The 17269-nt window shown below is 39.0% G+C and overlaps 3 protein-coding genes across 4 annotated transcripts; 2 read left to right on the forward strand and 1 right to left on the reverse strand.

Moving 5' to 3' along the window:
• The first annotated feature begins 3772 nt into the window (after positions 1-3772).
• On the forward strand, positions 3773-7403 carry slc35d2 (solute carrier family 35 member D2). The gene is made up of 12 exons (XM_026322526.2): positions 3773-4004; positions 4417-4450; positions 4525-4611; positions 4704-4771; positions 4862-4933; positions 5198-5266; positions 5364-5466; positions 5895-5987; positions 6085-6152; positions 6289-6367; positions 6612-6694; positions 7029-7403. Exons 1-12 carry the CDS (start codon positions 3874-3876, stop codon positions 7153-7155), a joined length of 1014 nt encoding a protein of 337 aa, XP_026178311.1. The 5' UTR covers positions 3773-3873; the 3' UTR covers positions 7156-7403.
• Positions 7404-7620: 217 nt separating this feature from the next.
• On the reverse strand, positions 7621-11953 carry znf367 (zinc finger protein 367). The gene is made up of 5 exons (XM_026322527.2): positions 11434-11953; positions 10535-10685; positions 10148-10267; positions 9593-9731; positions 7621-9453 (listed from the first exon to the last, which is right to left on the reverse strand). The coding sequence occupies exons 1-5, from the start codon at positions 11710-11712 to the stop codon at positions 9207-9209; spliced, it is 936 nt and encodes a 311-aa protein (XP_026178312.1). The 5' UTR covers positions 11713-11953; the 3' UTR covers positions 7621-9206.
• Positions 11954-13510: 1557 nt separating this feature from the next.
• Positions 13511-17226, forward strand: LOC113139365 (intracellular hyaluronan-binding protein 4). 2 transcript variants are annotated; one of them, XM_026322523.2, is made up of 9 exons: positions 13511-13546; positions 14122-14362; positions 14906-15035; positions 15245-15382; positions 15466-15537; positions 15619-15699; positions 16174-16348; positions 16501-16689; positions 16925-17226. In XM_026322523.2, exons 2-9 carry the CDS (start codon positions 14128-14130, stop codon positions 16985-16987), a joined length of 1083 nt encoding a protein of 360 aa, XP_026178308.1. In that variant the 5' UTR covers positions 13511-13546; positions 14122-14127; the 3' UTR covers positions 16988-17226. The 2 variants fall into 2 exon arrangements, with proteins under 2 accessions (XP_026178308.1, XP_026178310.1); XM_026322525.2 differs by lacking the exon at positions 13511-13546 and adding an exon at positions 13950-14031.
• Positions 17227-17269: the final 43 nt, after the last annotated feature.

Genomic DNA, 17269 nt, shown 5'->3' on the forward strand with positions numbered 1-17269 from the left:
TAAAACTGACTTTAACTTGACAGGACACATAATTTACTCAATTATAAATTGAAGAATACAGTTTGATCAGTCATCATCATCATCATCAGTTCTTTCAACATTCTTACAATTGATCTTTATCTCACATTACAGCTGGTATCCCAAAGTGCTGCATCAAGACAATGAAGAGACTCCCTCAAAAAGTGCTATCTAAGGTCTATGCTATGAAAGATCAGAATGGCAGCGGTGCCTGTGACATCACTGCACTGAAGTAAGTGGTGAAGGTCAACAATGAAACGATTCTGCTGGTTGTTATCAATTCTTCTTTTTCTTAGTATTTTCTGTATACTGTCCACAATTAGCGAAAAACTAGGATGATAATAAGTGCAGCACATGCACATATGGTCTATACATTAGATGAAGTGCTTTGAGTGTAACTTCTGATTACATCTAAACAATATACAGTTTATTTCTGCTATTATCTATATCTGAAACATAATTTCCTTTTCTTGTGGCTCTGCAGGTTATATTTAACAGACAGATCGTCTCCCATATGTGTTCCTCCTCAGATGAAGAAGGTGCTGGAGCGTCTGATAAAAAACAGGCTTAAAGCATAAGTGGAATAAAAAAAATCATGGAATTTGTTTGTATATCCTCTTACTTTCAGATTAAGATTTACCATCATTTTCCAAATGATCTGATGTATTAGATTGAGCTGTCCAAGAAAATCAGCTGTTTACATGTTAATGCTCCACTCTTAATGATACAGTGACAATATGACACTGACAAATGCCTACTGCCTTATAAGAACCTTTATTTCTACAACTTTCATAGTATATGCTAAATGTTGATGATACTTAATACTTAAGTAACATTTTTAAATAATAAGTGTCTTTGATAGCATAGTACTGCTAAACAATGGGAATGCTTCTTTTATCACTGGATTTATACAATCAACATCCAATGTCTGTCAGATGTGATTCCTGTGTTGTTGTTTTTTTTATGTTATTGTTATGTGTGCCTGTAGTAGTGATCTAGTAGTGACGACGACTGTCTAGGATTGGTCAAACTATCACCAGAGGTATTTCTTTTGTGTAAAGACTATTCTGTAATATCATAAAGATAGGTCAAAAGAATGTAATGTGAGGGTTTGTGTTGGTTGTTTTGGGGCTATACTAAGAAACACACCAACCACCAACCAGAGGGAGGCTGACAGATGCCAGTCACTTTACTGTGTGGACCACACTTGTGCATCAAAAGGCATCATGATGAACTTGATTTTGTGTTCTTTGTCATTTATTTGTACATGCACTGATGACAAATAAGAGGCTAGAGATGGTACATTACATGTGTGAGGAATCTTAAAAACACTATTCAAGAAATGAGAGTAAAACTGGCTTGTCATTGTTCGTTTGTGTCCACTGATTCTATCATAACCAAAGAGACAGCAAAACACTCTGAAACTTTCTGGAAAGTCTTCACTGAGGTCATTTATTTTATTCATATTGTTTCATTGTTAAGAGAGGATTGTGCTGGGAAGGGCATCCGGTGTAAAACTTGTGCCAATCATGCGGATCAATTGACATAAGACAAGACAAGACATAAAAAAAATATCCAAGAATTATACTCATTTAAAGAAGACATGTTTTACAGAGAACAAGCATTTTTTTTACTGTTAATAGTTACAGAGTGTACTATTACTTTTACTTTGATTGGGCATTAATAATTTTAACTAAAAAAGAATAAAAGAATACTTTTTACCAAATTGTTTGTGTACCAAGTATTCAGTGTTGTCTCTAAAAGCTTTTGACTACTAGGTACTAAGTGAACTAACTGTGTTAACAACAAATTTCTTCCCTTTCTCAAAAAAAAATCTTCTTTCCTTGCATCACTTCTTTAGAAAGGCTGATTGTGAAGAAGTGCAGAAAAGCAAAAATTCTCCAAGATGAACAAGTTATGTGCAGAAATGCTTAAATGAAACTAAAACAAAGCTTAAAAACAGACTTTTGGAGACTCCAGGTTTCATTCATGAATGATTTGATAGTTGCTTTAATGCACATCCCTGTTATAATTTCTGCTACTACCACAGTTATACACCTCACTGATAAATGTGGCAAGTTTGGTCTTACGTGACATTTGATCAAACTGCAAAAGTGGCAATGAAAAAGTCAAGTAAAATATATGTTCATGACAAGACAAGATAAACTGGACCCTAATCCACCAGTTCATTGCTCTATTCACCAACATCGAGCTATCAATCAGTTTAAGGCCCAAGGCATCAGGCTGTTATGAGTAAGAATAACTCATTGCTTTAAAACCACACGAAATCACCTCCAGCAAATTAATGCTGCCTATTATCTCCTCTTAAATCAGTGAGACGCTCTCAAACGTGTACAAAGACTGTATGAATGTACTCAAGTCAGAGCAGGTTTCTCCACTGACAGTTGTTCACTCTGAATGTAAAGAGCATTTAACCTCTTTAATCTGTTGCCCTAAATCTCCAAAAAAGAATTCATCAGCACTCAGACTGTCAGAAAGATTACGTTTTACCTCATCTTGCTTCAAAAGGCAACACTATGTTTGGAAAAACTGATTGTGTTAATTTTATTGTGTCATTATGAGAATAAAAGCACATAGGGAGGGAGTGTCAATAGGGCAGATTTACACAAACTGAAGGAGAAACTGTGATTGTGTTTACTTGCCTCTCAGTTGGTTCAAGATGTTTTTTTATACACTATGAAGTTTGATGCAATATTACCCTCTAGTGGAAGCACTGACAGCAAACAGAGATGTGATGCTTCATTAACAGCAATCATTACTGCTCTTTTATTGGAAACTCATCGCCTGTAGGTTCCTCAGGTTTGCCAAAGTGAGGGGTGTACCAACAGAAGAATTGCTACTGTATGTGTTTGTGTGGTGAAACACTTGGCACAGCTGTGAGGCAGCTGCACATTCCTCAACAAATCAGCACCAAACGCTAAATGAAACACTTACTCAGAAACACAAACCTGCTCCACATTGTGCATTAACCCACTTGGTCTGGTAAATCTTTTCTGGACTCCCAGGTAGTTTGCTACAGTACTTGACCTCAGCAAATTAAACTTAACAATTACTACTTGAAGCAACATGGCTGCTATTTATAAACCAAAAACCTTCAGCATGTTTGAGTCTCTGTCATGATTCCCTTTTGGGACTTCTTGCAGGGGACCTTTACTTTGTAGTGACTTCCTTTTATCCCCCTGCACTGGTCCCCGGCAGCTTTGCTTTGTTTAACCTTAATTCATTTCACCTGGATTCAATTACCTTTTTGTTCATTCTCCCTATATATGTATCCTGCTTCCCTTTGTGTGTTGGGGAAGCATTGCTAATGGTTGCTGATAATACATTTAATTTGTATTTTTACTGAGTCCTGATACCTCCATGGAAATAAAGCCTTTTTTTTCCTGTCCTGCATTTGGGTCCTACACCTCTTTGTGGTGGTTGGCAAATTGTAAGGAGCGTGGAGCATGAGTCCAGTCTTACAGCTAAAACATTAGCATATAAAGCTAAAAACATAAGTTACTCAGACACAAACTGTTAACACACATTCACTGAGATATCTGTCAATCACATAATCCATTTGAATCTTTCTCTATATTTCCTCTTTGGGTTTGACATTGCTGACAGTGTAGAATAACATGACATGCTCTAAAATCTCTTCGTTTTCCTATTTTGAATCGTGTGTGCAGCAGCCCATCAGGACTTGCTTTCCTCTGCTTCCTGAAACATGCAGCGTGAGGACCGCCCACGTGACACAGGAAACTGGACGCCTACAACTGGTTGACAGGAAACACCAGTCCAATTTGGCACCAAACCCGGATTGTTGTAGTCCGCCTGTCCTTATGGTGTGTGACGATGTCTGCCAAAGCCTGTGCTGCAGAAGCTGATCATCACTCCGGATTTCTCAAATTCTTCTCCGCGCTGTTTTACGCCGGCAGCTCGTTTCTCGTCACGGTGGTGAATAAAACCGTGTTGACGGGCTTCAGGTAGGTGCTGTCCTCAGGTCATTCATATAGTCTCACACACACACACAGGGCGCCGAGTGATAGCTGGATTAGTTAGTTAAGTATTGAATTGCTTCTGACTGAAATACTGTTACAGAGTATATGCAGCCTGTGTTTAAAAAAAAAAAAACACTTTAAAAATATACTGCAGTTTTAAAATCCTCCACTGGCCTTCGGTAGGAAGGTTTCATTATTGCGCAACATATCTACAACAGGAGGAAATTACTTTTTGAATAATTAACATCGTGTATGTTTGTAAAACTGCACACGGGTCATGGTTAATGTGCAGGACATTAGAGAGACTGTTTGTTGAAGAAAACAGGTCAGGTTGTCACTTATTGTGATCTTTCTGGAACTAACTGCTCTTCTGCTGTTTATGTCTTGGTTTTTGCAGGTTTCCATCCTACATGTGTCTGGGGATTGGTCAGGTAAGTTGCCCACCTTGAAGTAGCCTATTGCTTTAAAACGCACCTTGTGTTCATGGCCACTTGGGTCCTTTCAGATGATCACAACTCTTGTTGTCCTTTATGCTGCCAAAACAAGCAACGCTGTACACTTTCAAGATTTTGACAAAAGTATTCTTTTTAAAGTAAGTACTTCTTATTTTTCAAAATTGTTCCTTGATCATCATTAACTTTAGGTAAATCTGTTTTCTAAAATATGCCTTTATTTTGTTGCCAGATTTTCCCTCTTCCTTTGCTGTACGTGGGGAATCATGTCACAGGGCTGGCAAGCACCAAAAAACTCAGGTTGGACCTGGTAACCATTATATCTAATGCAGCTAAAGCTTCACTGTGTTTATTGATGCGGTCTTCACTCACACATGCTGTCTTTTACAGTTTGCCCATGTTTACAGTGTTGCGGAAATTCACCATATTGATGACAATGATCTTGGAAGTGTATATACTAAGGTAAGACATATTTCTGGTTATTATTTTACCATTTGAGCTTTGAAGCACTTTTTATAGTGTGGAGTTCTGACAGAATTGCATTACATAGTATTTAGCGTTCATATGGAGAGAGTTACAGTGTATAGCTAGTAGGATTTTAAAAAAAAAAAAGATAGGAGGTTGGAAGATGAGATTTATTTTTTTAACAGGAGAGAATTTGACATGTGCCTCCTTCTCTCCTCTTTTGGTTTTTGATCTGAATGTTTCAGTTTTTTCCTATTTCAGAAAAACATTTCCAAAACGCCTGGTGTACAGTGTTTTGGCCATAGTCCTCGGGGCCATGGTTGCTGCATGGTATGGCTTTTTGGTATTTGGAATTGTTTACATATTGCTTGAGAACTAAACCAAGTGCATACAAAACACCTGCGCTCCATATTTTTCTCTCTTTTAGCTCTGACCTGGCCTTTGATATGGAGGGCTATACTTTCATCCTGCTCAATGATGCCTTCACTGCTGCCAGCAGTGTTTACACCAAGAAGAAACTTGACACTGAGGTAACAAGGCCCGCACATCAAGTACACATTGAGAGGATTTTTATTGCTTTTTTGAGAGCAGCTTAATGCATGTAGATGTGATTGCCTGTGTTAGTCTCAGCATTTTGAAGTGCAAGCTTTAGTCTTGTCTTTCCACCCTTTAAATAAACAGGATCTTAAACAAGAGATTGACTGTCACAGTAGGATACACAGTATACATATAAAAATATAAAACAACTAGTTTCGTGTATTTGATTTTTTGACTGTTAGATTTTAGATTTCAGCTACACTTCTTTGGCCTGTAGTAGTAAAATGTGAAGAAATTTTAATACTTTTAAATGTTAACATGCAGTAATAGTGACCATTTTAAGATTTGTCTTTTGTTACACAAACACCTGAACAAATGATGTTCACATCATATCTAATAATGTTGCCTTTTCTTTGTTAAGGGCCTCGGGAAGTATGGTGTCTTATTTTACAATGCGTTGATCATTGTCGTTCCCACGCTTTTGGCAAGTGCATTCACTGGAGATTTACATGAGGTACCTAGCCTATAGTTACTGTGATCTGTTGAATTCTTTCTGTTGTTTTTGCCCAGTGTTCTTCCTGTCTGACCACCTTTTATCTTTTGATCCACAGGCAGTTGCGTTCAAGGACTGGGTTAAAGCCACATTTATTTTTTGTTTCCTCGTGTCCTGCTTCATGGGGTATGTGACTATAATTCAGTTCAAACAATTCAATTACTGTTATACCTTCAGTAAATGGATATTCTAAAAAGTCTACTTCTGTCACTCTTATATCATATCTCAGCCTAGCCATTTTTAAAACCCTTCTGTTTTTCAGGTTTGTGCTGATGTATTCAATAGTCCTGTGCAGCCATTATAACTCAGCCCTCACTACCACAGTAGTGGGGGCAATAAAGGTAAACAAGGTGGCAACAAAGGTGCACAACTGTACAAATACAGCATTTAAAACATCTGCATATGCATCTGAATTGCACATAACAATACACATAGTGATAAACAATAATACAAACAGTAAATATGTTAAAAACCACTTTCTTCAAATGCAAGAGTTATTTACAATAACAGTGATTAAAAGTGTGTTTTATCTGTACAATTTCTGCTAAGATGATCACTAACTAAGCATAAAAATTAAAACCATAGAATATTGCTGTGGCCTATATTGGCATCTTCGTGGGTGGAGACTACCTGTTTTCTTGGACTAACTTCCTGGGTCTCAGCATTTGGTAAGATTTTATTTTCTATTCCAGTTATTATTAATATTAAACTTAGTGTTAAACAAAAGTACTTTGGACCACATGATGAAACCTATACAGCCACAGCATCTTTAATACACTTACTGTACATTGCTTGGTTTATAAGAAATTCCACTTCCAAGACAACATCTAATCTACAACAAAACAAGAATGCACAAGCTCAGAGATAGATAACAATACATGTGTTATAGCTTTTTAAGACCAGCATCCTTGAATTAAAGCCTACTGTCTTGCTTCAGTCACTCTGACAATGATCAGTTGTTTTCAGCAAAGCAACTTGTTGCTTTTATCTTTTGTTTTTCAGTATGTCAGGTGGACTAGTGTACTCATACCTCACCTTTAACAGCACATCAGCAAGAAACACAGACGGACCACAAGAGCTGAAGGTTCACATAACAGAGGATTCAATACGGAAGTACTCTACTAACTAATGAACTGTATTTTAGCATTCACCACTTGGTGGCATCGTTCTGCTTCATATTGAAGCATAATGTTGCTTCAGCATTTAACTTTTAAAGATTTAAATTCCACAACAAAATCATGAATAAGAAAACCACATAAATTCTGGGTCAGGTTCAGTGAATGTTTATTGAAGACCAGCGATTGTATAACAGTATGGACAGTCTGTAAAGATTTTTTGTTACCTTTAAAATGTGTAATAAAAACACTACCAAGCAAGCAAGATCACTCTATGCATGCCACAAACATGAAAACTGCTGGAGAGTGTTAGCATTGGGGGGAAACTGAAACTAAAATTCAACTTGAAAGCTTGAAAACACAATATGTATATATTAAATGCCCTAATATTCTCAAATAGCAGAATAGACTAAAGGTTAGAACTGCTTCAAAATATACTATTACAGGCACAATAAATCATTCGACATTTTGATCATCAACAATTAATTTGCCTTCCAGTTTTATTGTAATTCTACAAGGACAATTTGTAAATCAGACAGATTAGAACATCACAGCTAGAGTGACAAGTTGCCGGTGCAGATTTCATCAAAACAACCAGAAGCATGGCAGTTACGGGAGAGGCGTCATACAGTGTTGATTGATGTAGTGTTGCTTAAAAGAAATCAAAAACAAAAAACACCCACCACTACACAAATCAGTTTTTGAAAACAAGTGCTATTTTCCTGAACATGTACAAGAAAACTAAACTTCAGTGCATTGCAAGCTTAATCCAGGACTCAACAGGGGGATTAAGTGCATCATCAAAATCAACAGGATGTTGTGATGTCTATATTTATGCAACAAATCTCATAAATTATTGAAGAAGTAATTTCTCTGTATCAGATGAATCCAGCCTTCTCAAACATATGAACAAAAAGTGAGCCAGAAGCAAAATAAATATAATTTAAACTTCAAACATTAATGGCAGAGTTCACCAACACACTACAATCATGCAAGGTCTATCAAAACTGGTCAGCCCCCTTTTAATGTAAAAGGTGACCTACGTCCATAATACATGTCCTGTCTGGTTGGAAAACAACATTTGGCCTCTAGTTTTAAACATGCTTCTTGTATCAAGGAAATCTGCTGTTGGAATGGAAATATGGCAAAAAGTAACATGGACATTTGACATGATATTAGCTTGTCAGTTTGGGGTGGATTTTCCATGCATTTGTCCATTAATGTCAGGCAGATAGTTGTGTGTATGTACTTGAGAAAAGTGGAAGAATTGATGTAAAAGTTCAGATTTTTTTTTTTAAACCTCTGGATTAGGCTTGCAATGATCATCTCATTCAGATATTTAAAAAAATTGACCATTTCACATGTCAAACTGATCCAGCTCCCTTGACCTTTTTTTTTTTTTTTTAAATCCAATCTCATCTATTCATTTGTATTGGTGAGGCTAAAACTATCTGAACCTTTCTCAGTCCGTTTCAACCGCCACTGTTGTCGGCGGCAGTGAAATTGTGCTTACAACACAGGAGATGAAACCCGAGAGCATGATGAGAGGTCATCTGACAGTCAGAATGCAACTTAACGTTTCCTGTTTGGCCACACCCTGTATCATTCTATCCATCTGAGCTTAATCCATATATACATCAGTCATACACAATCTTACGCTCACAATATACTTACACAACTCGTTACCATCAAAGTGCAAACAAAACTTTATAACATAATAGAAACTCTTTCTTTGCCTTTAGAAGGTAGAAGAAAGAAAGACATTCTTCATATAGTTAAATCTACAAGTATAGCAGCCTAAAAGGATAAAATAGAAGCTGAATAAGGTGCTTTAGCTTGAGCCTTCCTGGTGCTGGGAATTAGGGTGGTCATGATGTTCACAACACTGATCTCAGGCCAGTTCTACTTTTTCTCAAATTCTGTTTTTTCAACTTGATGGAATAAACTCAACTAGTCGCCGTTTATGAATGTGTTTGAGCTACAGCACATATTTGGATGAAGGCAGACTGGGAATAGAGATCTGAGGAGCAGGGAATGGGAGTCCCAGATTAGGAAGAAATGGGGTTCAGGCAGACACGTTGTTGGCCAGCTCAATGAGCGCCAGTGCACCGTGGAGACGCTCTCGCTGCTCCTGGAGGCGGCGCTTGGCAGCTCCTAGCTGGCTGCCCTTCTCCTCTTCTGCCATCTCTTCCTCTTCATCAGACTGGAGAAACTCCATGGGATCCTGCTGCTCTTGGTCTTCTGCTCTTGCCTTTCCCTGTGGCTTCACTTTGGTGGTTGTAGGGGCGCGCTGCTCACGGGTTCGCCAGTACCTGCAAGGACAGAGTATATTAACATTCCATGTAAGCAGAAAACAACACTGAAATATTCAGTATTTTACTAGACTATTAAACTATGGCTGAGTTCAGCTATTGAAAGCTATAATATGTGTGGTCCTGTGTATTCACTTACTTTGTCAGCCACTCTGCCACAGCCTTGTTATCCACAGACTGGGCCTTCCCCAGACCCTCCTTTGGTTCTTCCCTCTTCAGACGGGAGAAAGGATGCCTGGGGCAGTGACGGTTAGCATGTGTAAACCGATTGCCACATCCTGCAGAGAAAGCAACAGGAATAAGTAAACAGTACACCATTAAAGTCATGTTTTGTCAGTGATTTTGGAATCGCTAAGATGCATAATACATGATCTCTGGTGTACTATGGTCATGGAAGAGACAGTAAATAATTAGTACTTTTAATACGTAAAGTAATAATAGTGAATAAGTCTTGTTAATCAGACAATTCTGGTTTTCATTAGCTGAGTTATATTGCAACAGAAGGTTAGTCTGTCTGTTTTGTGTTTCACAGGTACTTTCCATCTGCTTTAGACAACTCAGCCACTTAAAAATGATCCAGTCATGAGCCTCATTGCAATTCACTGGAAAGTACCTAAAAATTAAACAGACCTAACTCTCCATTTGGCCTAATAGCACAGTCTTTCCTAAAAATCACAATGCCTGTCAAACTCACCTTTCTCCGAGCAGACAAAGGGTTTTTCTCCAGTGTGTAGTCGCTGATGTGTCTTCAGCTGACCACTCTGCACAAAGGCCTTCCCGCAGTTTGGGTAGTCACACAGATAGGGCCTCTCTCCTGGAGGAGTAAAAGATAATGTTTAGGAGCTGCACTATCATGGTCATACAAGTTAGTAATTGATTTATTTACACAGCGCTGTCAACCCTGTTCAACATGCTTCTGTTACATGTGCTTACTTGACCTTACCCATTTCAAAACAGTACAGGAAATGCCATTTAGCACTCACAATAGCTCTACTTCTCCTTAAAACACTTCTTTATGGGTCAGGTCAGAACAGTATACCTTTGTGAATGAGCAATGAACCTGCCTTTCTGTCTCTCTCACCTGTATGTGTCCTCTTATGAGCCTGAAGTGACTTCTCTCTGGGAAACACCCGGTTGCAGATGTTGCAGCGGATACGGCTGGATGAGGTCTCTCCCTCACTTATCAGCTCCCGGACAGTGTCAGCTCGTGGACGGCCTCTGCGGATGCCATCCTGACAGCAGGAATGCACCAGTTTTTACTATTCAGTTACATCCATTATCATTACAAACATTCTGAGTTCTCCTTCTACTAGCAGGTCTGCAGAACCAGTGCATAATTTGAGTATAAATGCTTTATGATCTAACTTTCCAACACGTGAGAAATACTCACTCAGTGCACAGCAGTTTTACTAATGACAACAGTTATAATTTCCTTCGACGAGCTCACGTGTTACACTGTGGGATGTCTGCACATTATAACTCGCTGACATCCGGTTACTTTTGGCGCGCTGGTGCACGTCATGTGCGAGCGGATTCAGGAAGTAAGTGGGGTTTAAAATCCACCAAGACACACCCTAATGCGCGGGCGTTTTTTTTAAATGACTGTATCGGCCATGTTCGTGCTGATTCTACAAATAATTTGACCACATTGTGAAGTCAAATGTGAGTAACGTTACATCAAGTAGTCGCTTCTACGTTGTACTAAACTTCTATGAGAGTGGTTATTTATTTATTGGAAACAAATCAATCATGCATGTGATCCTCCTCTCTAAACCTAATGCTACTAAGTGGCAGAAGTTAGCGATGTTATTAATTCTACATGTTATTAGTTTCGCTCTATTTCAAGCTCAAAACTATAGAGGAAGAACTTTGTCCTTTCACTCTTTCAGCCCTGCTCAGTCTGTGGACGTTTACTGTCATGCCCGGCGCTAAGCTGTGTCAGGCCTCAGCTTCTAACTAAAATAAAGTTTCTAACGTTACCTTCATCTGGTCTGGTGAGGGAGCAGTGTCCGTTTCGCTGGCTGTCTTGGTCCCGGTTGGGGACGAGGCCCCGCTCACTGAGCCTGGGCTCAGAGTCACATTGTGGGCGTTCTCCCCCCATTTCCACGGATAGACCATGAAGTCGCTAAAACCGGGGCTTGTCGGCGTCAGGGCCTCCGTTTTCTTGAGCTTGATCGGGGTGGTCTTAATGACAGACACCAAAACTCTTTTCGGAGAATCGTTGTAAAAAATAACGTGTGGGTTCTTGTTATCAGCCATTGTACGCGTGACAAAAAAGGGAAAACCTTTGACTCTGATTGCTTATTTTTGAAAACCAAAAATAACAAATAGTGCGCCTTTTCAATCTGGAGTGAATATCTCCTTCATTTCCAAAGATGAATTAGAAAGAAATCTCAAATCCCTTCTCTGCAACAAAATATCCCCAAAAGACAAAATCAGATGAAGGTAACGGCACGTCTCCTGCGTGTGGCACTGAGCTGTCTGAGCAGAGCTGTGTGCGCCCACAGGATCTTTGTCCCGCGTTGCAAAATCGCGCCCGAGCAGCTAATTAACCAATCGGCTGCATGGATTCCATCTCACGTGTCACAGATAACCAATGGCAGACTCACCTAGGAAGCCCATAGACCAATGGCACAACAGAAAACGTTCTGCGCGTAACGATTGGTCGAGACGTTTTCGTCCAATGAGATTTAAACACTGGACGGGCGCCTTTACTCACTGACGTCAAGACTGGCCAATGAACCGCACGTTTGGTCATGTCACAGCCAATCAGAGTAAAGGGCGGTTAATTTTTGCACAGCGGACCAGCAGATGGCCCGTTCCCGCGCTGGGGCATCTGTTTATGTTATTACCTTTTTTTTGGTGAGTTTAAAGGGAAAGAAACTGTGGCTCAGTGGCGCCAAAGTTACGTAATCACACTAGGGCGTAAACACTTGAACAAAGGCCGTACTGTGAGAGAAAAAGAAAAAGAAACTAAAATATATAGGAAATTTAGGGGGAAAACACAACTTAACCCCTATCTCTCTATTTCCTGTAAAATCCACCTAAAACTTTAAATATTTTTCAAAACAACAGGTTTTGGAAATCAGAACATCAAGACTTTGACCATATTTATGACCATATTTATTAGGGTTGCAATTAACAGTTACTTTTGTTATTGACTGTTTTGCAGATTATTTTATTTTATAATTGATATCTTTTTGTCTTTAAAATTTATGAATACTGAAAACTCTTTTTGTGCGTATAACATCTCAAGGTGATGTCTTCAGATGTCACATTTTGTCTGACCAGTCCAAAAACCCATCATGACAAAGAAAACAATTAAATCCTCTCATCTGAGAAACTGCCATCAAATATATTTGTCAATTCTGCTGCTCATTAAATGAGTAATAGTGTAATGCAATCACAAGTTTTCTTTAAATTTGTGCAGAAAAAAGGTTCAAAGCTTTCAGACTTTAAACAAAGCAAGTGGGGTACAGCGACATCTGGAGGTTGTACAATTTAGTGCATCCTAGTCTAGCAAGTAATAAAAAAAGACCTGCCTATTATTAAATATAGAATACCTCTTCTCACAGGTGCTTCATTAAAAGTAGATGTTATTGTTTAATGTGTGATAATAAAATATTGTGCTGAAACCGTAGTTATATTGTTTTTGGTAAAAAAAAAAAAGAAGCTATACACACTATTGTTCTGAATTTTAATGTAGCCCACTAATGTTACATTTTGCGATTTTATATTTTAAACGCTTCATTTTTTACTCAAATGTTCCAATGCTACATTATGTTGTAGCAAACATCCCAGACTATTTTATGCTAAAAACAAAAATAAAATTAAATATAGGCTATGTCAAATGAACCAACCCATTAATCGCAGGTTTCTGAAATTTAATGGGAATTGCCTTTTTATATCAATTATCATCTCCACGCTAACTATGCGTTCATATTCAACTTGACAGGGTAATGTTTTTGAAACGTAAGTATGGATGACACCGCAGACTTGTACTTTCTACTCTGACCGGCAGATGGCGCTAAATGTCGCTCTGTTACCTGACTCATCCTACCAGTGAGAGTGACACAGCCACTTCACGTTTGAGGTATGTTGATTTGATTTTACTACTATAATACATGAATCGGAGTGTTTCAGTTAAGATACTAACAATAAAACAAACCAAATAACTCGCCTATAATTATATAAAAAATGTTAATACTGCTAATAATAGCAATTGGTTTAGAGTGTTTTTTTCTATGACAGAAAAACATCGTTTGATCTAATCCAAGCACGTTGATGTGTAGCTTTTGCTGCCGTATAGGCGTCATAATATGTACGGTAAGGAACAGAAGTTATAAATGAACATAAAAATCTATTGGATTAGCCCAATGCTTTATTTGGCCAGGTTAATAAATGCTGTGTGACTTGAGCCATGTGTATGCAATGAATATTGATTAGTGAGCAGCCTATTGATGAGCGCAGGGGCGTAGTGTCGCTCGTCTCCACATGTGCAAACATTTAAAAGTGTGACCAAAGTGCTGCCTGTGTTTGTTCGCAGCTTTTCTTCTGTTTTACCTGGACAGGCAAACGGTAATGTTTCCAGATGGATGTTTGTTTCTGAGAGATCTCGTCGTTTTGAAAGTCTGAAGCAGTTTTTAAATGTCTTTTTTTTTTGTGCAGGCGAAAATGCTGTCGGACGCCTTCGGGTGCGCTGTGGCAAACAGGTTCGGGAATCTTCTGGATGACGAAGCCGACCCTTTCGACTTGATCAGCAAAGTAGAGCTGGAGAAGGAAAAGAAGAAAAAGAAGAAGAAGGAAGAGGAGGATAGAAAGAGATGCAAGCAGAAGAAGCCTGGTCAGAAGGAATCCCAGAGGGATAGACGCGTCCCTGTTACGTTGGAGGGTCAGGACCCAGCTCCAGGTAAGCATTGTCATTACACATGCTGGATCCGAACTGTTCTGGCACCAGCTAGTGTTTCTAGATTGGCTGGTCAGTTGGTTTAGGCGTTGTCAGCTGCTGGTGGTGCTAGTTCAGCAAGGCTGTCCAGTACAGGTGCTGTCATTTATTGGACATTTATTGGATTTTCATTTAACTGTCTTGTCTCACTGAAGCCAAAAGCATTCTTATTTTATAGCACATTCAAACTGTATTTAAATACTCTTACCACATCCATTATTCCCTTACTGTGCAGGAAGAGAGAGAGAGAGAGTGTGTGTGAGAGTGTGTGTGAGAGTGTGTGTGAGAGTGTGTGTGAGAGTGTGTGTGAGAGTGTGTGTTCTATAATTAGGTTTGACACATCAAGGCTTATTGGAAGAATGAAATTTCTAGTCAACACTTCTCTTAATAAATTGGTGGTTCCAACAAAGGTAGCTCTGTTTGATTTGCTTTACCAAACTTTCTAATATGCAGATACTGTAGGTTAAGTGTTAAAACAATGCAGATGATTTTTCTTTATTTCCTCAGTCCATAAACTGCAGCAGGAACGCCCTCGACCAGTGACTGAGAGTAGAGATGGCCGAGCAGAGACCCAGGGGACCATGAAGAAAGCTAGGGCCAACAAGGAAGAGTACCCACAGGAGTTTTCCGTCTCCATGTATGTATTGTTACGCTCTTAAAGCAAAACTCTTGATTCTACAATCACAAGGTTGAGTACACACCACCATGGACGAAAAAATAGTCTAAAATATTAGTGGTAAATGCTGTTTATTCTAATCAATGAAGTTTAGTTTCAAAAAGGAAAGTTTTTACTGAGGTGAAACTGCAGGTTTTGTCTCAGAAATAAACTGAGGGATTGTTCCCCAGGCCTTACAACAGTGCAGACTCTGACCTGAGGGGCAGAGGTGGGATCAGAGGGAGGAGAGGTGCAAGAGGTGGATACACAAGGAACTCTGAGAACTTCAATCTGAGGGGCAAGAGAGAATATGATCGACACAATGGAACGTAAGCCTTTTTGTTATGGCAATCCACTTTAAAAGCTGATGCTCACCTAGTGGTGTATCGATAACCTTTGACGTTGATTGCAGAGGTATATCTCCAGAGGAAAAGAGAGGAGGCAGAGGACCCTGGAACTGGGGCTGTGTTGAAGAAGCTGCAAGGTAAGTGAATTTTTCGTTAACACGAAATGACAGTTTCTACATTTTGCTGTAATAAAGGCATCTGTGTCCCTTCTTGTGAAGTGAATTAATGGAGGTGACACCTTCTGCTCCAGTCAAATCTGAGGAGCCCAAAACTCCTGTGGAGGAAGAGAATCTGAATCGGTGAGTAACAAAGGCACATTACCTGGTTTCAGTGACGGACTCAACTGTCAAGTGAGCACGGAAACCTCTAAAGTTGTACAATAATTACAGGGGAACCGTGGAAAAGGTTTTGACAAATCATGCCTGTAACACCAATAAACTGAAGAAATAACTTGTCAATGATTTTATGTAGAATTGATTACATTTGTACCTTGACAGGTTAAGCTGGTCATACATTGAATTGTACGTGTTTTGTACAAACTTGTTGCTGGATACATTTGCTTGTTATGCAGCAGTGTTTTAAACTTTTTTTTTTTTTTTTGTAGTGTAACATACAATGCAATATGACAAAAGCCTTTATAGTCAATGTTATTTCTCCCCATGCAAAATGATGTAATCGTTTTATGTGGAAGTTTCACTGTCGGATATTTAAAAAAAAAAAAAAAAAAAAAGTGAAGATGAAGTGGACTGATTGATGCACTCAAACTTTAATAGAGCAATTGAACAGGAAGATGGAGAGATGGTGGTACAGGTTGCCATGGAGATGACCCTGGATGAGTGGAAGGCGATGCAAGAGACGAGTCGTCCGAAGTCAGAATTTAACATTCGCAAAGCAGAGAATAAGATTCCCCCCAAAGCTAAGGTCATTCACCAGTCAAAGCACCTTGAGGTAAGAATGTTTAAATGAAATTTGTTCACAAGAAAATGACAAAACCTTTTATGGAAGTCAAGCCATGTGTGCAGATCCCTTCTTTCTGTGGATAACGGAAGTACTGTAGTTTTGACATTGGGCTATATTTAGTGTTTGCCTCCTATCTTCAGAACCCAAAGGTTACACTGGAGGACATAGAAGATGAGGGCAACTTCCTGCGTAGGTCTGTGAATGACATCACCTCCCTTCTGGACATCAATTTTGGGAGTCTTGGCCGTCCCAGTCGTGGGGGTCGAGGAAGGGGAGCTCGAGGTGGTCAGTGTGGTCGTCCAGAGAGCACCAAACCGATAACAGAGATGGTATGTTCTCAGCTCCTTAACATGTCACTAGTTAAGTGCTCATTGTTTGGGTACAGTAAGAAGAAAGAAATGCTTCTACCATGTCATTGTCAGATTTAACTAAAAACAATAGCAAAAGCTAATGTTCTTGTCACATGGATAACATTAGGAAAAAGCCAATCAAGATACAGAATAGGGAACGGGTCCAGTGTTAAGTCAACTGTATAATCTGATTTGATGTCCACTTTCCCTTTAGGATGATCTGGCTCCTAACCCAGATGACCCAGAAGACTTCCCAGCACTATCAACTGGGAGATAACTCTCCTTGTCTTTGTTTACCTCCTGTGAGGGGAAAATTGGTTGCACTTAACACTTGCTGGACATTCATGTTTCTGCTGTTTAAGGTATGGGGTTTTATTGTACTTGTTTTTTTTTTTTTTTTTTGTTCTGTTGCACTGAAGACACTGTTCATTTAACGCCTACAGAATAAATGCTTTGCAAGGTTAACATGGAGTGGTGTTATAAGATTAATGGTTTAAAAAAAAAAAAGTCTTTGGACATGAGCCTGTTTTTTGCCCTTATGCAACTATACTTGGGCAAA

The sequence above is a fragment of the Mastacembelus armatus genome, chromosome 9 (assembly GCF_900324485.2).
Source record: "Mastacembelus armatus chromosome 9, fMasArm1.2, whole genome shotgun sequence".
NCBI lineage: Eukaryota > Metazoa > Chordata > Actinopteri > Synbranchiformes > Mastacembelidae > Mastacembelus > Mastacembelus armatus.